Source organism: Rhinolophus ferrumequinum, chromosome 13 (assembly GCF_004115265.2).
Source record: "Rhinolophus ferrumequinum isolate MPI-CBG mRhiFer1 chromosome 13, mRhiFer1_v1.p, whole genome shotgun sequence".
Taxonomy (NCBI): Eukaryota; Metazoa; Chordata; class Mammalia; order Chiroptera; family Rhinolophidae; genus Rhinolophus; species Rhinolophus ferrumequinum.
In genome coordinates this window covers 50,028,783-50,052,109 of record NC_046296.1, presented here as the reverse complement: position 1 = coordinate 50,052,109, position 23,327 = coordinate 50,028,783, and the positions used below count along the sequence as shown (strand labels likewise).

The following is a 23,327-nucleotide window of genomic DNA, read 5'->3' as shown; positions in this document are numbered from 1 at the left end:
TGGAGACAGGAGGAGAATGGGGGAAACGGATTGCCATAGAGAGCAAAGAAAAAATCTAAGTGGACAAGGAAAAGTGGAATCTGGCTCTACAGCTTATTTGGAGCCAAAATAAGAGCATCGGGAGTAAGGATCTATACCATTGGAAAGGGAGGGTTTTAGCCTAATAATATGATTGTGATGCCAGTGTTTAAACTGTTCATTCTTACTTTCATCTATTTGCCTCAAGGAAAATTACAAACCATAATTACTCCCATCTCCTGCAGGTTGGACGAGTTTAGTAATTTTTCCCTTTTCATCCTGAGAAACAAAGCCACAGAGGTGAAGCAATACCACCCCAGCCCTGCTCTGACCTGACGTAGTTGGTCCAAGATGCCCCTCTCAAAGAATGTAATCAGCTTGCTCAACCGGAGGCTCTGGTTCCCACATTCTTGGGAGGTGCCCAAGGAAACTTAGAAGGCGTGTTCTGAATGACAGGTCTCTCCAAATGGTCAAGGGAGGATTAAGCTCTGGCACCTCTGGGATTGCAATCTCCCAAAGACCCCCTGTCTGTTTCCCCAAGCAAAAAGCACTGGGAACAACGGCCTTTCCTTCCCACAGTGCTCTGCTCCCATGTGGGCTCCATTCCACTTTGCCTCAGAGCATCCTGATTCTCTCCACAGAAACTCCCAGATTACCACCCACTCTTCCCAAAAGCTTTCCCAGTTTCAATCCACTCCCAGCTGGCCTGATACCGTCATGGAGAAAGCCTTGGTCAGACACTCACATGTCTCTATTCTCTCACTCAGCCCTTGCTAACCTCCACCGGAACAAGGATGGAAGCCTAGCAGTGCACATTTTGTTTATCTGCAGGTGGGAGCTGAGAGGTACAATGGAATTACCATTCAAGGGAACAGGGAGTAGGTGGGCTTCTTATCAAGGGGCACGGAGCGTTTGGAATCATGACTCTGGGGAGACACGGGGCTTCCTAAGCACACTGGGGCACAAGGTGAGGAAGTTTACCCAGCCCTCCTCCCTCCAGCTCTCGTGAAGCTGGACGGCCCAGCCATCAGATCCAATGGACCTCTTGGTTCTCTAGGGGTCATGAAATGTTACATCCACCCTAGACACAGGAGGAAGCGTGAGGCTTGGGCGCCTCCTCTTTCTGCCTCACAGCCCCTCCCCCTGGAGGTGAGGAGGAAGTGGCCAGGCCAAAGGTCTCCTTTGCCCAGGTGCAAACACTCAGCCCCACAACCCATGCAAGTCTGCTACCTTGTCAGGAGCTCTCTTTGCTCTGGTTACCTGCACAGGATGCAGCCTCGACTTGGTGCTTCCTATTCCTTCCACAGTCGTCACGGCAACGTGGTGCAAAGAACAGATGGGGGCCAGGCAGGCATTGACAGAAAAGTGGCTGCAAGCTCAGATTAAGGTCATTCCATTGTCCATCAGGTCATCAGAGGTGGTGAGACACTTTGAGATGCTGTGTAGCATTTCTCTTCACTCTACATGATGTTCTTGTCTCTTCTACAGGTGTCCTCGTCCCTCCACCCAAGACTCTGGGCTAGGGACAGAAGAAGCTCCCCCCACAGGTGCGGCCTGAGCCCCTCCAGAGCCCTGTGGGGTCAGGTACCATCAGTGCACCCTAGGCCTCCGAGCTGGAGCGAGGGATCCAGGGTCACTTTCAGCTACCTCTTACTCAGCTTGACCTTGGAGTCTGAGTCGCGAGGAAGTTTCTGGCAGGTTCCAGGCCCAACGTGTGCTCCTCCATCTGCAGGGCCCTTCCTTAGCCTCTTCAATTTCAGAACCTCCTGGCACTTTTGATTCCCTGCTTTTACTCACCTCTATTTCTGCCAATCCCCTGGGAGGGCAAAATCCCCAGGGAACATGAGACATCACCTCCTCAGATAGAGCTTGCTCACATCCATTCTTTTATTCACCACTCATTCACTTATACAACGAACATCAGTGACTGAGTGCCAACCATATGCCAGGCACTCCTGGGAGGGCTGAGAAGTAAATGTGAATAAGATAAAAAAAATCTCTGTCCTTCAATAGGTTGTGATCAACTCAGGAAAACAGAACCCACCCTGAAGATGCAATTTAAATATCTTATGGTAAGTGTGTCAGGAGAGCTGTGCACAGGACACTATGGGACTAAGGGCACCTGACCCAATCTTGGTAGATTAAAGAAGGCTTCCTGGAGGAGGTGATATTTTGCCCAATCTTAAAGAGCTAGTAACAGTTAGCCATGTACCGTGTTTCCCCAAAAATAAGACATAGCTGGACCATCAGCTCTAATGCATCTTTTGGAGCAAAAATTAATATAAGACCCAGTCTTATTTTCATATATATAAGGCTGGGTATAATATAATATAATATAATATAATATAATGCAATATAATATAATATCAGACTGGGTCTTATATTAATTTTTGCTCTAACAGATGCTTTAGAGCTGACGATCCAGCTATGTCTTATTTTCGGGGAAACACGGTAGGCAACTCCTGGAAGAAAGGATAATCAAGAAGACTTGGGAAACAGCTTATCCAAAGACCTAGAAATGAGTGGGCATGTGTGTTGGTTGTTCACAGTTGTCTCTGCATGAATGGAGTGCTGGGCCCATAAAGAGAAACTGGAGAGGAAAGGTGGTGCATACTGTGAAGGGCTTCCTGTGCTAAGCAAAGACACTGGACTTCATCCTGGGAGAAACTGAGACCTGTTGAAGGATTTCATGGGATGTGAAAAGAATGTGGATTTTAGAAAGGTCACGTGTGTGCACGCGTGCGTGTAAATGCTCGTACACACCACACACACACACACACACACACACACACACACACACTCGCTCACAAGCTGACCCCTACATCACAGTCCTCACACGAGCAGCCAGCCAGCAGACAAAGGATACACGATCTTGTTCTGGAGATGATCATACTTGGAGAGCATCACGGTGCAAGCCCCACAGCCCCCTTCTCCACAGCCCAGCTTGGTCCCGCTGAGCCCCACTGTATAGCCAAGGGTTAAGGAACATGAACTGAGAGAAAGAGCCTTTGCTGGGCTGCTAGGAAGTGTGTGGGTAGAGCTGCGAGTGTACAGCCATCTATGGCCACACACAGGCTCAGGGAGGCAGCAGACCCACATGGCTTCCTCATTCAGAGAGACTGCAGTGCACTCGAGGAGACAGGGAATGAGGCCACCTCCACTCCCCTGGAGGAGAAAGGCATCCGAGTCCCGTCGGACAGTCCCCAAGTAGCACCCCTGCGACTTGAGGTCTAGGACTGGAACTTTAGTCCTGGAGACTTCTCTTGGATCTGCTCGGCATGATAGGTCCCCAACCCCGTGATGTCCCTGGGCAGGTGAATCGGGCCCCTCAAAGTCTGAGCATGTGGGGCAGGCCTGCAATGAAGCCACTTGGGCCAGAGTGAAACATCCCTCTGTTCTGGGATTTGCTGAGACCAGGCTTTTCACCTTGAACCTTTGGGGCCGATGATGTCTGGGGACCCAAATTAGTGCTGAACCAGGGCTTTTGAACATCCAGCTCATAGGATGTGAGAATAGAAATTAAACTGAAGACATTTTCAAGGTTTAGGGCCAAATTAGAGTCATGTCTTTCACATACTTGCAGAAATAAATAATATGAGACTTTACGTTTGTAAAAGTGCCCAAGTAATAGGCTGATCTAGAGAACAGCGATCATGGTTGCCCCTTTTTCTGAAATACTCCGGTCCCACTGTTGCTTTTCCCTCAGACCCACAGGCCTCTAAGCCATCTAGCTACCTACTGAGGTTAAAGGGAGCTGAGGTTATTGTCTCCTACTCGCTTCCCTCATATGTGAGGTGAAATTAATAACTAACAATGATATAGCATCTTACACATGAAAGCACTTATATCCATGGACTCTTCACAGTGATTTGGTTAGCAGTTGGGACAGGAACTACCATTTCCCCACAGATTAAAAACAAACAACAAAAACAGCTCATGACACCCCTGAGTTAACATGAGCCCTGCAAGCTAACACTCACCTTGAGTGTTAGGGGCCAAACACATCCATCTGACCCCAGAGATGGGAGCTCCTCATTCGCCATGCTGCTGCCTCTTTCAAAACACAATTGGGGAGGGCTTTCTGTGCCCTAAGTTATTCTTTTCACTAGTCAGGATAAAGGCAGTTATCAGCATTTCAGACAACTCTAAGGGCATGTGAAGACCAATGGTAGCCGCCTAGAAACTAGCTCGATCTTTTTCTATCCTGGCGATCTTTCTGGAAGCCAGGGTAGAAGTCAAGGCTGGAGTCTTCTATCTTACTTGGAACTCCCACAAATGAGCGGCAATAAGCCATGAAGATTTTATACCGAGGTGCCAAAAGAATGTATACACATGACTTGTATTCATCTTTTCTTCTCGGTATATATTATTACAATTTTTATACAGTTTCCTTTCTTAAAATGTTCATACATTTTTGGGGCATTCTTTGTTTCTACGTGCCAACTTTCAGTTTGGGGTTTCAGTTGAGAGTGGACCTTTAAACCAGTCAATATCTATGATCGGGGCTTTCTGAGGACTCAGGGCTTTCAAAACGTTATTATAAAACTAAAATTGATGCAGTCGTCTAAAGAAATCACCAGGTTCATGTGCTTTGACCTCCAAACTTGCACCACCCAGGTCAAAAATCCAGTACAAAGTACACTAGAGGCAGCCACTATCTGATAAGAAGCGAGTGAACCAGAGGTAAGGCCATGGATTCCAGGCTCACTTCTGCAGGTATTCAAACAATCCTTTGTTGTCCAAAATATGTCACTGGAATGAGCCACAGGATATTCCTGTCTCTGGGAGCAAGAGTAGTTTGTTGACAGAGGCCAGGATGAGCACTGTCCTGACAACAGACCCACGGATAGTTTCCAGTACAGGTGGAATGTTAAGAGTGTGGCTCTAGGCTTTCGCCTAAGCTCTGCCAGTGTTCACCCAAAGTACACGAGTGAGACGCAGGTCCCTGGAACATATGCAGGCCTCACTTCCTCCTCTGACAAAGGGGCTGCTGTGGGATCAGTGAGATAACCTACGTAAATCACCTTGAACTCCAACTATATATAGTAAGGGCTCATTAAATGTTAGCTCCTATTACATTTTCACTATTGTTTTCTTCCAGGGACTCAGAATATTTTCCTACTCTGAAAAAACAAAAGGTACTGGGCTCTTCCCTCAGATATCCTCTGCCCCATGCTTCCCAGTGCTGCCATTTCCACAATGGATGGCGCCTCTACACAGTTCCCCACCTCAGGCATCCCTTCCCCCAAATACTCTCCTTCCCCTGACTTCCACTCCACTTTCACAGAGCTGGAAACATTCCCCAGGAAGCCCATTTGTGTATTAGGCAAAGAGCTGCCGAGGAAGGCCCAGCTCCTGCTGAGGGGGAATGACCATGAAGCTTGAGATCTCATGAGGGCCTTTTGCAGCTGCTTGATTTACAGGCCCAGGGTGAACTCTTGGCTTTACTACAGCCTTAGCTGGAAGAGATCTTAAGGAACATCAAGAACAATCTTCTTATTCGACAGCTGAGAATTTCAGAACAGAAAGCTCAAATGACTTCCTAGGGTCACACAGCTGCCATGTGAGAGAGCTGCAACTGAAACACAGGTGTCCAGAACCCTAATCCATTACGCTTTCTTCCACACTTCGCCGCCTCCCCACAGGTCACTAGAAAATGATGTTCGACCCAGAGAATGAGTCCCATTGCCCCCTCTCCCTCGCTGCCACTCCAAAGTCAGGATACACTTCCTTCTCAGGTAGGCCAAAAGAGTTGTTTCCGGATCTGCATTTTTCTCCACCACCTATAAAAACAAAAACAAAAGAAAGACATATCACAGGTATACTTAGCCATTGTGTTACCCTAGAATTTGTAAAGTTAATGGGATGGGCTAAATTATCTTATGGAAATGAAAGGGTTTTTCTTGTTAATTCCTTAAGAATGAACACATTAACTACTAACAAACTCTGTATGTACTGACATCTTTCAATTCTAAAATTCTATATTAGTGCTCAGCTCAGGACCCACTGGAGTGCTTTGGTGTGGTACCTGCCATACTGGGCTGACCAAGGCAAAGCCTCCTTCAAATCAAACATGACATCTTCTCATTTCCAGCTGCTGGATCACAACTGTGAGCTTCAGGGACAGTGAGAGGGACAGCATGCGGACCTTCAGAGAGCAGAGGGCCACTTGTGGGTCCGGCTCTATTGTGTGCATGGGCTAGAGGACAGTCAACCGCATTAACCCAGGTCAGCAATGGAGGGGCAATCTCAAACCGAAGGGCCACAAATGAAAGTTGGGCGGGCCAGGTGTCCAATCGCCATGCTGGGGTGAACAAATGGTGGACAGTCAGATATGGTGACCGCCTGTGTCCACACATGGGGAAAGGGGAGGGCTCAGCAAAGAAACAATGGCCTCCACTGACTCCCCCGCCCAGGAGAAAGCCGCCTCTCCAGCCCCTGTCCCAGGCCAGACAACTCAGTTCACCCCTGTATGTCCCTGCTTCCTCTCCAGCCTCTGCCCTAGTGCTGGAGCTCAGAGAGAGTGATTACATTGGGGGCTAAGTCCACACACAGGCCCTTTAAGAGGAGCGTGCGCTCAGTCTCATTCATTCTCAATCTCCGCTGGTTTTCACAACCAACAATTATGGTGACTTCTCTCCCCAGCCCTGGACTCCTATCCTCGGATGGGGTTGGGACATCTTGCTCTTCTGGGGGGTGGGGGTGGGGGTGCGGGTGCCTCCACAGTTGAAATATCCCTCCCGATCTTTAATGGTCACATACGGGTGTGGGACCAGCCCATTCCACATCTCTGCCCAGTCTGGATGTGGCTTCTCCTGCACGTCACGTCCTTAGTTGAAAGGCTTCAGTTCAGCTTGATTTTAGGCAATTCTTGATAAAGCGTGTTTTGAAGATTAGTTGCAATTTTAATGTGGTTGTGAGAGAAAGTAGGCACAGCGTTTACGTACTGTGCCATCTTGCTTGTCTCGACCATAATCTTTTTTATGGACAAAAAGTAATCAAACAAGTCATAAAACTGCCAGACTTCACCCCTTGAATAAAGTTCAAATGAAAGTGGAATATAAAATGAATATCCTTTCTTGATTACACCCTACAGGTCCAGCTTATTCAAAGTCCTGGTTACGAAGTTTACACAAGGAGCTGTTTCTTTTCTCTTGGAGAAGAAATCATAAAAGACCTCGTCACCTTTCTTGTAGCTAGCAGTCAGAGCCTCTTGGCTTACTACCTTCCCCACAAGTTGTTCCTTCCTCCTGTCCTGCAGCTCTGCTTCCATCACATCACATAAGTTCCCTGCTCAGTACCTTCAGTGACCTTCGACATATTCAAAGTTACATCTAAGTTCCTTTGACTGTCTTTCAAGGCCCATTTCTATATGTTCCTAATCTTCATTTTTAGCCTTTTCCTCTTACTTTCCTGCCAAGCTGGTCTTCGTACTTCGGTAAAAATACATTATATACCTACTGGTTCCTGAGACTTTGACCATTCTATTCCTCTTCCACCTGCATTTTGACTTCTCAGAAGACCCCAAATGCTTCCCTTGTAAAGACTTTCCATATCACCCCAGCTGCAAGTGGTCCACCTTCCCGGAATTCCTACAGAGAATGGCTGTGCCACTCTTTCGACATTGTTGCAGGGTTGGCCCCAGCAAACTCCATGGCCTCTCTCAAAGGACGCCAATGGGTATCCCAAAGGAAAGATGCTTTGTGGGGAAGTGAGCTTAGGAAACACTGGGTTGAGCAGACTGCTCTGCTAAAACTTGAGCATCAAAACAAATATTGGCTAAAATGGGTTACAATCCATTAAATAAAATTAAAACTCATGAGTCTGAACTAATAATTAGTATATTATAAAACAAACAAATGGGAGAGAAGAGAAAGTTGTTTCTGGTAGAAGAATGCCAACTAATAAATATGGCTGACCATCTTGCAATCTGCCCAATAATTGATCCAGTCGAGAATCATATATATATATATATATATATATCATATATAGATATATATCTATATCATATATATTATATATTTTATATATATATATATATATATATATATATATATATATATATATATATATATATAGAAAGAGAGCGAGAATAAAAAGCAAATGTGGCAAAATATGAACAGGTGATGAATGTGGGTAAAGTCTATTTAATAAAATTTCTTTGTATTCTTGCAACATTTTTGTAAATTTAAAATAATTATATAATGCAAAGTTTAAAAACTAAATTTCTTTACCAGAGGATTGCTTACAGTTTTTAATATTCATCCATTAATTCTATATAGATTAATTGGGCCCCTACTTTGTGCCAAAGCTCGGCTAAATGGTTTGAGAATATCTGAGAAGAGTATCTCATGGAGATAGTTTTCTGTGAAATGCATTTTGGAATATATTACTTTGCCTAACCATAATCCATCTTTCCAACTAGTTCATAGGCTCCTGAATGGTTGCTGTTTGGTCACAGAGATGTATTGCTCTACCACATACATGTCCAACAGGCTTAGGACTGGGAGGAGCTTGCTCAATGTCGCCAGTGTGCATAAGGGAGTGAGTGTTGACTCACTGACACCACTTCTTGGGAGGATCACTGCTGGACACCTTCAGCTGTACCCTACATGCTGAATCTTCCCAGAATCCTCCAGATGCCACAATCTCCACTAAACAGAGAGTGATTGCTCAGAAAAGCAAGAATCCTACCCTCCGTATCCGATGGACACTTGTCTCATTAGGGAGACCACCTCAGGGATGATGTAGATGCCTGACCACTGCACTGTACACCTGAAGCTGAAGCTGAACAATAATGAAGGTCAACTACAATTTTATATTTATATATAGTTACAAGAAGCAGAATACAGCATTAGGAATGGAGGCAGTGGAAATGTAATGGCTGTATGCGATGTCAGAGAGATAATAGATGGAGGGAGGGGGGTTATCACTGTGTGAGGGATATAAATGATAAATGTTTAACTATTACATTGTTTTGTGCACCTGAAATTAATTAAAAAATGTTTAAAAAAGAAATCCTACCCTCCAAAAGGACTCTCCCTACAATGATAACAAAATACTGGGTAGCTCTTTCACTTCAACTCTGACTCTAGATCAGAAGAAGATGCGAAAAACAAGAGTTACCAAGGCCCTTCACAAATACAGAAGGCCCTGGGGATATTAAATCGTTGGCATCTTACACCCTCTCCAAGACCCCAGCTAGTGAAGACAGAGTCCACGCAGCAGTCTGAAAGAGGAAGAGTAGAAGGCTCACATTTAAGAGTGAATCAATACCCATCTGACACCCTACATAGTCTTTATAACACCAAGTTCTCACAGCTTCTTTGGTAACTTCTTGGCATACTATCCTGTAACAAAAAGTCTAGAACATCTTGGGAATAGAAACAGGAAAACACCGACTCACAGCTGCCTTAATTTGACTTGGAATTTCCTTCCTAGGTCTTGTTTTTATAGTACTGTTCATCACTCCTTGCATTGCCTCTCCACTTTCCAGCAGTTTCACAAGAGGCTACATGTTTCTAAATTACAAACATAAATATTTATCACAGAAACTGGCAGTAGTAAAAACTTCCAGAGGTAGTAGGATATGATGTAATGATACCAACTAAAAATCTGAAACTGTTTTCCTAAAGTAAACATTAAAAAAATGGGAAATTTTCACCAAGGCAGACTTACTTTGAAACGTTCCTTTCTAGATCCAGCAGTCTTTGGAGCACTGATGTTGCAATGGCTCATGAAATTTTCCTGCTAGTAACCCAAACACACCCTGACTACATAAGCACTAGACATCCAATGCAGCACATTTTAGTTGTTGAAAATTACCTGGTAAAGTCATCCTGTTTCTCATGTTAAATGGCCAATAGAACAAAATAAATAAACTTGCTCTCTGAGAACATTCGTCACTCACATGGCCCACATGTCCATTTACAACACACAACAATAGCTACCCTTTTATCCTCCCTGTTAGCTCCCAACTGGGGAGCTGAAGCAGATGTGAGCATGTCAGCACTGGTGTAGGGAAGGCGAGTGGAGGATGGAGACAATGTCATGTGTTTGCACCCTCTCTCCCTGCACCTGCATTAGAATTTCCAGAGCTCTTCATCCTTCCGGTACTGTAAAGACTGGTACCCATGTCATAAGTCCCCCTCTGGCCCAAACCACCTCACCTCCCCTAGATCCCTGGGCGCTAATGAAGTTAATCCAAGTGGTCAAGTTTTATCAAAGTAAGAGATTTGCAATATTTATATGTAGAGTTAAGGAAAGGGAGTACATGCCTTCAAAAAATATATATATATGGTTTGCCACAAGATGTCAGTATGTGTCTTCACACAAGTCAGCTGTTATATTTACATACAAGAAATATCAGAAGAAAAGGCTGTGTACACTTCATATTTTGATATTAGCAAGAAAACACATTCCTTCTCTCAGTAAACGGAACAACAAAAGCCTTGGAATATATTTGAGGAAACACAGAAGTGTGGTGTGTGAACTCTGTCTCACCTAGTACCCTCTCCCCTTTCTCAGCTTCCTGCCAGTGTCTGTACTTCTACAGGGAGTTGGCAGGGAAGGGGGAGCCCACAGCCACCTCTCTTCTTGTTCCCCCCCTCGCTCCTTTGCCCCTTGAGTATCTTGATAACGTTCTAGCCCTGAGAAGTTCTTCTTTCCTTAATGTCACCCCAAAGGCAGCTACACCTTTGCAGAGGGAGAGAAAGAAAGCGAGGAAAACAAGTGGGGAAAAAAGCATGAAAGAGAGAGAAAAAGGACAGGCTTCTTCCAGAGGACACACATCCCTTCCCAGAGAACAGGGCCGCCAGAGCAAAGGAAAGGTCAGCCCCTGCTTACCTTTCTGCCATTCACAAAGAAAACCAACTCGTCTGCTGTCATTGTCACCAGTTGGAGTCCCTGAACTCCAGGTACCTCACTCACAACTGGCAGTTATAACTGTTGTGCCACTTGAGAAACACGTCTCCTCCAAAAATGAAACTAAGTTGGCCAATGGGCGGGAACCAGCTTAGAGCTTCAGGAAGTGGAGAGTTCCTGTAAAAAACAAACACCCACTGGTTTGCAAAATCAAGGAAAATGCAAGCAATCGTTCACAACAAATCACAACCCCAACATCTGTGTCTGTCAAAGAGCACAGAGGATCAGAGGAAGGCAATGGATCAGGGAGAATATCATGCTTGGCGTCAGGTACTGCCCTCGGGGAACCTGCTTCGTCCTCCCACTGGCTGAAGATGAGAAGGGGGAAGGGCGATCTTCAGGGTCAGGGCATACAGCTGATTCACACCCTCCATTTCTACACTTGTCATTTTACAATTTACATTTACAGCAACACAGACTCAGCACTTACACGCAGGACTCATTCTGATGCAGACTGGAGGAACATGGAGGTCACACGATGTGGTGCCCAGTGATCCAGATGCAAAACCTGCCATTGGACCTCCGCCAGTCACTTAGCACCTTCAGAACTCACTTGTTTCCGTCCTGTAAACGGGCACACGAATGACCCCAAGCGCAGAAGGCTGAGGGACACATGGTGCCTTTTGGAAGTGCTTTGTAAATTTGCGAAGAACCAAACTATTCATTACTATCACTAACACATTGTCAATAACACTACAACAATAATCCTCATCACAAACCATTTGTGAGGCTTTGCTTTTGCTCGTGTCTCACACCACCTAGGCATAGGCCAAGTTGACGTGGAGCTGAAACCTTCCTCCATTCAGTATTCACTACCTGCTGGTGTAAGCACACATGCTCACTGCCCACCCGGGCAGCATCAGCGGGCTCTCTACAGTCCAGCACTCAACTGCCCCTCCCAACACACACACACACACACACACACACACACACACACACCAGCATTCCCTCTGGTCTACTTCAGTCTAAAAAGACCCACACAGTTACTCAAACAGCCACTCTGAAGCAGGTAAGTTTCCCTACACCCCTGACAGGCTATGTGGGGGCATAAGGGGTACGGATTGGGGTGGAGAGAAAGGAATATTAGGCAGATGTGCTTGGTACAACAGCTTAGAGAAACCCAAGGTGCCAGGACAACCATGTTATCAGCACAACGCCTCTCTCCCACCACAGGCTTCATTGAAGCAGGAGATGAAATTTCATTTGTAGGCTGACCCAACATCCCAGTTTGCCCCACTATCCTGGTTTTAGCACTGAATCCCTGGCAAATCCTTTATTTAGTGCAGGGCAAACTGGGTTGGCTGGTCACCAGAAAACAATGGTTCTTAACTGGGGCAGGGGAGGATTTCCAACCCCAGAAGCCATTTGGCAAGATATCGGGATCTGTTTTAAGGTTAAGAGTGATAAGAGCTGCTACTGATATCTAGAGCATAGGGGCCAGGGGTGCTACTCAACACCCTACAATGCACAGGACAGCCCCTAAAACAAGTAATTATCTAATCTAAAGTCTCAATCGAGCAAGATTGAGAAATCCTGCCCTGAAAGAAGGAAGGATGGATGTTGGCAAAGAGAGAGGGGATGAGCCTGAGTAGTGTTTTGTAATCGGTGAATTCTCTCTGACACTTACACATCTGTGATGAACAGGCTTTTCCTCTTTTCGCTCATCCACACAGCTTTACAAGGCCTCCATTCCCTAGCCTGTTTCTAGACAAAGTCACAAGAAACTCTCAAGAAAGACCTCAGGTTTGAGGTTAGGTAGACTGGCTTGAATATTAGCTCCACTACTTCCGTGTGAACTTTGGCAAAAATCACTTCCTTGGCCTCAGTATTCTCATCTATGATATGGGAGTGACTTTACCTGCTTTGTGAGAATACATTCTGGTGAGAATTAAACGAGACTTAGGTTAAGAGAGTGTCCCATAGCAGATGCTCAATACATATCGGGGGTACCAAAAAAAATCTATATACATGCCTTGTATTTATCTTTTGTTATCGGTATATACTGAGTATTACAATTTTAATACAGTTTTGTACTTTGTTAAAATGTGTATGCATTGTTTTGGCTCTTGCTGTGTGTATCAATTTACTTCTCTCCTCTCAGCCAGTCTTCAGCCTTCTTCTCTTATCTTCTCTGTTACTATGGAGCGCTGAAAAATAAGAGTGAAATAAATTTTCAGTAAGGGCTTATGTTGTCATTCAGATTTTATTTCTGTAATAACTGTAATAACTAGTTTATTTCTATAATGCTGAGATTTGATAAAAACTTTAACTTAGTATGATTACTTCTTACTCAGCAAAATATTTGTGACCATTTCTTTCCCTGTGATTCTTCAAGGTGCTATAAATTATGGGAAAACACTTTAAAATAAGACATTTTTTTCAAAGCTGATGACCTCCAATATATGCTTTCAATGTTGCATGAATTCTCAAACTTGGGCTGAATTAATGAAATTTCATGGTCTTGAAAAAGGCCGATTATAACTTATATTAACTTACCCCATTTTCCTAAGGAATGCCTTGCCTTATAACATACACTGCATTGGCAGATGAGGTCTCAAAGTCCATGGAAAAACCAGATAAGTCCTGAGGCCTCCGGAACACAAGTCTTCCTCTTGGAACAACATGTGCAAGAAATCACAAGACATAAGAATTATGCTGCAAAGAGCCAAGTCGTTATTTCTGGAATAATGAGCTCCCTCAGGGCCAAGTGTTCCCTAGAAGAATGATTCAGGAAAGCTTTGGTGTGCTCTCTGAAGAGCTGGTGTGCTCTCCTGGTCAGGGCTGGTGCTGCCTGCAGAAGTCTCCTTGCCAGCCATTCACCTGCTTCTGCAGCAGTGCCTCTCGTCTGCTCACTCCTTCTCGTTGCATCCAGATGGACATTTTTGTCTATACCCTCTGAGCACCCCCTGTTCATTTTCTTCACTTACAACAAACTTTACTTGAAAAGAAAAAAAATTACTTTTCTTTCAAAATATTCTATCGTTCAGATTTTTGTTAGTAATTTTTTTTTCAAAGACCCAAATTTCTTCCAAGATATACCCATTCTGGATGAAAGACTTTGCTACATTTTCAGAGCATCGCTGCCCAGCAACCAAGTTCTCCCTCATTCTCCAAACATCCAGATTTCTAACCAGTCCTAACAATAGTTCCTGACACCTGAATAGCATTTCTTTCATGTAACTTGATTTCATTTGATCCTTATAAAAGCCCTGCAAGTATTATTCACAGTGGCCAAGACATGGAAACAATCAGTATCCTTTGATAGATGATTGGATATAGACGATGTGGTATATATACTGCCATTCGTGACAACACTTGGCATGAGAATATCATGCCAAGTGAAATAAGTCAGATGGAAAAAATCAAGAACCATGTGATTTCACTCATATTTGGGACACAAAACGGAAAGCAACAAACAAACAAAATAAACAAACAAAAGTTCATAGACATGGACAACAGTATGATGTCTACCAGAGAAAGGGGCGTGGAGATGGTAGAAGAGGGTAAAGGAAGGTCAAATATATGGTAAGAGGAGACTTGACTTTGGGAGGTGAACACACAATGCAATATACAGATGATGTATTATAGAACTGTATGCTTGAAATTTATATAATCTTATTAACCAATATCTCCCCAATAAATTTACTTTTTTAAAAAAAGCTCTGTGAGATGCGTAGGGAAGTTATCATTATCTGCCTTTTCCAAACAAAGAAAATGAGAGTCAGAGGTTAACTTGCCAATTGTCCTCACAGTAAGTGAGTACTAGTTTCTGCATCTGTCACTCACTCCCCAGTAGAGAAATCGTCTCTTTGGTAGTTCTTCACTAACTAAAGAGCATAAACCCCAGGACTGTCAGCATGGCACTCATGGCCCTTCTCAGTGTGGCTGAAATCCAGCCTTCTGGTTTGTGAGCCTCTGAGATCAGGAGTAGAGCTTATTTATTGCTATAAATGCTGGTGCCTAGTGTAGGGCCAGGTCTATAAGAAGGATTAATAAATGCTTGGTGAGTTGAGCAAACAATGCACAGAATGAGTGCAGTTTTCAGAAATGTCTAAGCCTCTGCCTTTGACCAAATATGAAACTTTCTCCCATCATTCTATGTATTCCTACACCATTCAACTTTTCCCACCAGCTACTTTGCAACTAATCTTGTGTCACTGATATTAGATAATCAGCCAGTATTCCTGAACATATAGATCACATTGCTCTGCTACTAATGAGGAAATTAACCCTTGATTTTCTACACAATCTGAAAAGTAGTTCCTTTTAGAATCAAGAAGGTGGGATTATCCAAGTGTTGACACAGATTCAAAAGTAAAAGGATGTGAACTTCAGCCTGCTTTGGTACTGCAGCCACATAAAAGCTCATGGAATAAAAAAGGCCCAGAAAAAAATTTAAACCCACTTTATCTGTCCACATCTGTTTTCTGATGTCTTTTGCATTCAATGAGCTCTGTAACTCCAGGGTTATTTGTGGTGGTGACAGTGTGGGCTTGTCTGGACACTAAACAAAGTCTCTCTTTCCAGTCTGAGCTGCTCTAGCACAATTCAGGAAGCAGTGCCCTGACTTCTTCACTCACCCAGAGGATCCACTCACATGGGCTCTGTAGACAATATGGCCCCATGAGTAACCATTGGGGAAAATTAATTTCACAATTTTTTATTACCCTTATTCTCCTCTTTTGACTTAATTTTCTTATTAATCATCTGAAATGCTTTACTTGCACTGAATAGAATGTAAGTGTGGCAGACATATCTACCTGCCCCCCAAATATTCATGCCCTCCTTGCCTCTTGAAGAGGTTTTTCTGGGAAGTCACTGCCCAGCCAGGAACGATATTTCCCAGCCCTTGTATGGGGAGGAAGCCATACAATTGAGTTCCAGTGGATGTAATAGGGGTGGAAGTGATGTTCACAATATCCCAGCTCCCATTCTCTCTCTCCTGCTGTCTGATGGTTAATGTCAATGCCAGGGTGACCTTGGAAGCCCCACACTGAAGACAGCAAAGCTTCGAGTCAGTCAAAATCTCTAAATAAATACAGTGATCTGAGCAGTCCCATCTCCCTCCCTTGTCACATGTGTTACTTTATTGGGGCAAGAAATAAACCTGTATTGTGCTTGCCCACTGATATTTCTGGGTTTGCTTGTTACAGCATCTAGTATTCCATTTACAAATACATTAAGTTCCCCAAGGGCAGAGGTGCTTATCTATTTTCTTCAGGGGAAAACACTGCATGGACATGGTAGACATATATTTATGCAAGAAGTACTTATTAAACCTGAATACATGAATGAATGAACAAACAAATGAGTGATAGCAATGACAGAATCTGGATTCAGTGAAAGACAAGGACGCATGGCTCAGACGCCTGGCTTGGCCCACATACAAAGCTCCACATGCAAATGACATCACCGGGGATCGTGGGCTCCTGCTGCTCAGGGCATAAGACAACTTTGGTCTTATGCCCAAGTCCTCAGTCTTAAGTGTCCCCATCCCCACACTCTGTTTTAAAGTGAACTTTAGAACAACTTCTACCCTAAGCAATATTCACATATCCATTCATTTATCAACTTTATGAGACTCTGCATGTCTCAGGCACTGTGCTGGGCATTGATTAACTCTAGGGTCAGAGAGGCTTAGAGCACCCTCATTGTACCTTAGAGATAATTCATGATCCCTGAGCCAACACTGCAGACACGGAGCCCAGACATTACCTTCCCTCATAATTATCACCACTCCCCAGAGCAAATATGCAGAGTCAGGCCTACATATTGACATCTTTCAAATAGTTATCACATGAAAATTTGAGAGCTTCTTTCAAACTTCCCAGGGATGCATCTGTAGTTTTATGACAGTGGCCTCTGAGAACTCAATTCCCGATGCAAAAGTCTACAGGAAGATCACTTACTGTTCCCATTCTAAATGTGCCCTTGAACCAGAACACTCTCCACAGGAACTTAGTGTTACTAACACTGTTATTTGCTTTATTTTTCTTTTAAAGTACTCCTTTCTGTCCTATGTAAAAAAAAAAAAAAAAAAGGACATTAAACCACTGTTCACAATCCAAGACATACAGCCCAAAAAAAGCATAGTCCCCAAAACGATCAGGGACAGAGGGCAAGCTGACCACCTGAGACCTGTTCTCTAGAGTCTGTTCAGTTTTCCCAACTCTCAAGGAGAGGAAAAAGAAAATGGAATGACCTTTAGCATAGAGTCTTCCCTACTGCGTGAGTCACTTGCTGGTGGTCTTGTCCATGCCTGGCGAATGCTGTCTACTGTGGATGAGACCTTCTCATCCATCCTTGGTTGCATTTTTGGAAGAGGTTTACCCCTCTCTCCAAAGCTTTGAAGGCCAGTTGATCCTTGATATATGTGGACTAATATATGAGATTTTAGATACTTAAGAGTAATCCCAAAGTTTCATGACATGATAATTGCCATTTTTCTGAAGCATGAATTTTAATCTCATGAGCTACAATGCTGCATCCACATCACAGCACACTGAGCAATTCTCAGTGAGTGACTGAAGGAGATTGCTTATACTATTAGCTTTATTTTAGTGCCTTTTATAATGACTGAGTAAATTAAGATAGTCACATTTTCTCACTGATCTAGCAAGTAACTTTAAGCTCTCTTAGGAGAGTATATAGTTCTATAAATGCTACAATGGGAGGCCTCCAGTCCTTAGGCACATGTATTGGTCAAGGCTAAATCATCTCTATAGTGGGAGACATTTTGAAGAGGACATAGATTTATGGAGCTGCTAATATGTGCCAGATTCCAAGGCTAGACACTCTATGTGGATCTCCTTTACTTTCCACAACATCCCTGTAATATAGGTATAATTTTTTGTTTCACATATATGGAAGCTGTCTAGGCTCAGAGAGGTTAAGTAACTCACATGGCTGATAAGAGGGAACCAGAACTTGAACCCAAGTCCCTCTGATTCTATAATCTTCTGACAGCAATAGAGAGCTTTCCTAGGCTTTCCCTAGCTAGATGTCACCCAGAATGGTCCTTTTACACATTACAGGGGTCAGAAGCAGAGAAGAAAACACTACTGACAAAAATCTCTCCTAACACTGAAGAGATATCAGCAGTGAGAAACTTTGGCCTTGAGATCATCAGGGTGAGGGAAGTCAAGGATAAAAACCAAGGAGACTGGTAGAAGCAGGCTTGGGGCCCTTCAGGTCTGTCTCCTGAAAAATACAGAGAGATGATTTATATCTCCGTCTTCACTTTTACAGTCCTTATAAAGTGCTTTCAGGACAGAGATCATCCAGTTAACATAAATTGTGTAACTTATTATAAGGATCCTGGGGAATGCTGCGATCCCAAATATAATATAGAGTGTAAAAGTAGTTATAGGGAGAGAAGAACCAGGTGGTGGAAAGTCAATACAATCTTAGCTGTCACCCATCAGACAATTTGGCTCCTTGGGGAGCTAGAAAATGGCCCAGGTCTCAGCCTCATTCTGCCAGGAGAAGCAGATGAAATAGAACTTGTGACTCCTGCCACCTCTTTCCCAGGATCCCAGGCCCAGGATATGCAGACAAGGGCCAAGGCAGGAGTATTCTTGCAGGGTCTACCCAGCACTTGAACTTGGGCCTTTCTCTCTCAGGAAAACCAGGAGGCTTCTGGAAAGCAGTGGCTTGATCGCTTTGTGGAACATTGAGAGAACATGAACCTGAACAGGGAAGGTTTCAACACCCCATGATAACACCCATGGGCCTGAACAGTGGTATTGACAGACTTAGACATAAGCAGGCGAGAAGGAAGGCAGAAGACTCAAAGGAAGGAATAGTAGGAGTGGATCCCAAGGATGATGGACCCACCTCAGGGACAATGTCATGGCCTTATAGTCAAGTTCCCATTCCCTGTGGTTCTTGGCTATCTTCTGTCTCCAGGTGAATAGCCAGACCGGAAGAATTAATAGCCCTTAGTGACTTGGCAACTATAATTTTTCAGTCTTGATCACTATCAGTGTTTTCACTCTATTAAATGTCCCCTACTCATTATCTCTATCTTATTATCACCATTATTCTGAGAATCTCATATGGAAATAGGAACTGGGGTAACAAGAAACTTGTGAATGAATCACACAGGCCCAGAAGCCATGTGTGGGTGCCAGTAAAGTAGCAGCTAGAAGCTCCTGGAAAATGCAGGAAGCACCTTGCCTGTGGCTAAATGGGAGTGCTTTAATGATGGGTCTATGAGCAGAACTGGTGAATTTGTTCAAAAAAACAAAACAAAAACTTTTTCCTACGCGAAAATCTTGCCAGCTATGCCTTTGTTATGAATAGACAGAAGCCCCATTCACTTGGTTTAGAGAATCTGGGCAACCAAACAATGGGTTGAGATGAAGCCACATAAAGAGTCCTACCTAGTCTATGAGACAAAAGCCCCAGGTGACTGCCAAAGATCTGATCCTCTTTCTGATCCTTTCAGCAAGACTACTCCCTATATCTGTAAAACACTCTGGACCCTTCCAGCTTTGACATTCTAGGGTATTATGGTGTGGGATAATACTTGGACTTTTTTTTCCCCTCATCTTTCTTTCCAAAAGCAAAGCCTGCCCAAGTGTGCAATGGCCCTTTTATTCATGTCCTCTGAGCCTCACCTACGTCTGAACAAGCTGTGACTTACCACAGGACACTCCACTTTTTGTCCAGCATCAGTGTAATCACAGTGTTACAGAAAAGAAAATAATGTCTGAAAATGAAAGTGCTCTAGTTTATTTTATGCTTATCATTTTCATGTAACTATTTGGATCAGTATTTCCTAAGATATAGATAAAGACTATGAGTAATTTCTTTAGTAAGCCTCCTTTCAAAATGTTTATAACGTTTTGTGGTATTATGAAATATATTGTCAGCCTGAGACTCTTGTCCACCCACGTGTAGAGTGGACTCCTTTAAAAGATCCACTGGGGCATGGAGACAACAAAAAGTCTTTCTGCTGGCAAGTCTGGTACTCCTACGAAGTCAGCCCAGTAACCCTGAAGGTAATACCCACCAAGGAACGATACGAGATGGCTCTTCACAGCCCCACCTAAGGCCCAGACAAGAGGTGGCCCTGACCTGGGTTACTAAATACACACATTCCCAGCCACATAATTAGATAAACAGCCAGGTGCCTCTCCCTACCTGAGGCATCGCTTTTGTTTTAGGTCTTGATTGATTTTAATAACTGACCACATGGGCTGCTCTACTAGGGTGTTTTCTCTTCCCATGCTTTAGATTTCTGCGTTTATGTTTCAAATTCACCAATAAAGAATAAGCCCATGAAACCTGAAGCCCCCACCTTCAACCCCAATAAAAGCAGAGCCCCAGGCTCATGGTCTCATTCTTCTTCTCTCTCAATCTCTCTCAGTTTGACCTCACTGTGTGGCCCCAGGTGTGTCATGTAACTTCCAGGTCCTGTAAGTAATGAGCCTTTTTTTGTTTTAAGATTCCTGATAGTTATGCTGAAGGGTGTCTTGCAATCATAATAAAAATCAGAAAGGCTGGTCCAACCACAAAATTGATTATAATAGGCTGGGACCCACACACAACACACACCCAGGAAAACTCACCGCTCCCTTGTCTATTCCCATTGTAGTTTATGCCTACTTCTATTGTGGCGTATAACACAGAGACCAGATCTTACTTATTTTTGTGCCCCCAGTAACACAGAGTAGTGGTCAATTAATATTTGCTCAATGAACTCTGTTTCGCTGTAGAGGGCTGAAGGAAAGGCATCGCTTTTTCTCACAGGTTTTGCCTTTCTCACAGGTTTTGCCTAAGTCTGCTTCCTTCCCACCCAGAAGAGAAAGTCATCTTACCCTCATGCTTATTCTTATCATTACTCTTCTTTTTCCTTCCTCTTCCATCATTGTCATCATAAATATGGTTTGTACACTATTACTGTATTTTTATATACATGAATTTGTGGTAGCCTCATAAATACATATCATAAGCCCCATTTTCATCTGAAAAAATGTGTTCTGAGACTGAGTGAGGAGCAGAGTTTGAGCTTGAACCCTAGGTTTTAATTCCAGAGTCAGTGCTCCTTTCACTCTACTGGATCCCCAAGATTATTACTTGAGCCCCCGTGTGGTTTTCATGGCTGAGAAGCTCATGTAGACCCTGGTAACTGACCAGTGCAGACATCAAACAGCAAAAACCAACAATGAAAACCCAGAAATCAGGAAGGGAGTTCTCCTTAAGTAAACTCCAGCTACCAGAAATGCTGGCTTAAGTAAAGTAGAATTTTTCAGAAAACAGCAGATCACATGACAGTCACTCATGGTGTGGGACTCTGCTGTGAGCCATGATTGCAGGCCGCTCTCTCAGGAGGAACATTTTGGAAGGGGCTTGAAAACAATGTTTACTTAAGGGATGGGAGTGGTCCAGAAATGGGTTAGTAAAGACTGTAAAGAAGGGTAAGAAAGGGACAAGTGGGAAAACTGGTCGGTGCAGAGGAAGAGGAAGGAATCCAGGAAGTAGCACAAAGAAAGCCAACCCCAGGCAGAGGGAAGGTGAACCAGGTACATCTATCCACCTTTCTGGCTTCATGACTTCCAGTGGCATTGTGCCAATCTAACTGCACCACACCAGGTGGATCGGCTCTGAGAGAAAGGGGGTCATACCCTAGGGTTGTCTGCCCTTCATGAAAAGCCACGGAAAGCTAAGACAATCTCCTCTCACCTCCATGCTGGAAAGGAGCGGCTGCCTTTCTGGGCTACTGGAGCGGAGGTTCTTTTCCTCTAGAAGGTCCCAGAGGTTCCCTTGGTAACACTTTTACATTGTGTGGGAAGCAGTATGGTGCTATACAGGCCTTTGTAGAATGAGAAAAGGAATACACCCAGCTCCTATTGGTAAAATCCAGTTTTCCAGAGTACAGGGATGAGGTATGAGAAGCAGATATCAACTCCAAGAAGCAGTAATTGGCGTAACACGAATTAAAGAGCCAAAATTGCTTCCATTTTCACATGCCTATCACCTGCCTTATCCCTTAATAAGGGCCTAGAGATCCAGGCCTTTCCTATCAGCATCCACGGAAAAGAAGGGAAACATGGAAGAGGAGGGTGGGAACACACTGTTTCTATACAAAATTTAACATAACACAAATATGCCATTCAAATTCCCACCAAGAACTTCCTAAATGCCCAAATGAACACAGGCCCTAAAACACCTGACGGAGCCATCACCTAACGATTAGTCACCTTGAAGAGCTGGTAGATCAGCTTGAGGACAGTCATGGCAACTGCAGGCAAAATCAGAGGGTGGCACTGTCTGAGATGTGGGTGCTGTGGCTGCTTCGGCAATTTCTCCTAATTATGGTGTGCTCTCTGGCTTGGGAAGCCCACAGTTACTTCTGGGAAGCGTTCTGAGGAGAGGGACCCTGTAGCTGGCTTCTTCTCTGGAGCATTTCACTGTATTCCGATGGACACTAGGGGATGCCTCAGGTGTCTGAAGCTTTCCAAGGGAGGACTGCCTCAGGCCTATGGCTCCAATCTAGTGATCCCTTGTCTCACATAGGGAGCATGGACTCCTCCTGGGAGCTTGTTCTGGAGTGACTGAAGGGAGTAGGAAAGAAGGTTTTGCTCTTTTGCTTCTCAAAGTTTGCCCCTCTGTACACTTTCATCATCCTTCTAAGAACTAGTTTTTTTCTTACAAAGGAACTGTTTCCAGAAGATTGAAAAAACGTCATTTAACACCAGGCCAGTAGGAAGAGCTTCTAAGGAAAATGATTCTAGGGATGAGATTTAGAGAAGGGAATACTAAGAGATTAGTAGTGGTATATGCAATATCATTTATATATATATATATATATATATGTGTGTATATATATATATATATATATATATATATATATATATATATATATATATATATATAAAGAGAGAGAGAGAGAGAGGGAGAGAGAGAAGGAATCAAATTCTAACATTTGTGTTCAAATTCCAGGTTCTCCACTCACCACCTCTGCACCCATGGACAAGCTTCCTGTGCTCTCTGAACTGATGTCTCCATCTGTCTAATGGACATAATATTTATAATATTTTCCTTACCTGGTGGTTGCAAGGAGACAATGTGTGTTAATTTCCAGGAATGGAGCAGGTCCTGACATCCAGGACTTCAAGACCCTTGCAGATTAGGTCCTACCCAAGAAAAAGCTGAGCAGTCCAAATTAGATGACAGAGTCAAGGCCCATTTGTGTTAGGTACAATAGATCTCCCAGGCAATCTCATTCTCTCTCTGTGATTTACCAAGTCATTGATGTCTAATCTTCTCTACAGTTTGTTCCTGATTCTTTACTGCTCCACTGCCTTTGGACCCAGAGGCATGACTTCTGAAGCATAGAGAGATATGATCAAGCAAAACCCATCTAGAAGTGATACATG

The 23,327-nt window shown here is 43.8% G+C and overlaps 1 protein-coding gene across 2 annotated transcripts in view; it reads right to left on the bottom strand.

Moving 5' to 3' along the window:
* The window catches only part of LOC117033444 (xanthine dehydrogenase/oxidase), a 58,205-nt gene extending 47,250 nt beyond the window's left edge, over positions 1–10,955 (bottom strand). Inside the window, exons 1-4 of one of the 2 annotated variants that reach the window (XM_033125617.1) lie at positions 10,864–10,955; positions 5,744–5,801; positions 2,885–2,981; positions 1,279–1,387 (exon numbers count right to left, since the gene is read on the bottom strand). In XM_033125617.1, coding sequence (XP_032981508.1) covers positions 1,279–1,387; positions 2,885–2,981; positions 5,744–5,801; positions 10,864–10,905 — 306 coding nt within the window. In that variant the 5' untranslated portion in view covers positions 10,906–10,955. The remainder of the gene's footprint in view (positions 1–1,278; positions 1,388–2,884; positions 2,982–5,743; positions 5,802–10,863) is intronic. The other variant, XM_033125616.1, reaches the window with a different exon arrangement.
* Between the last annotated feature and the right edge of the window lie 12,372 nt (positions 10,956–23,327).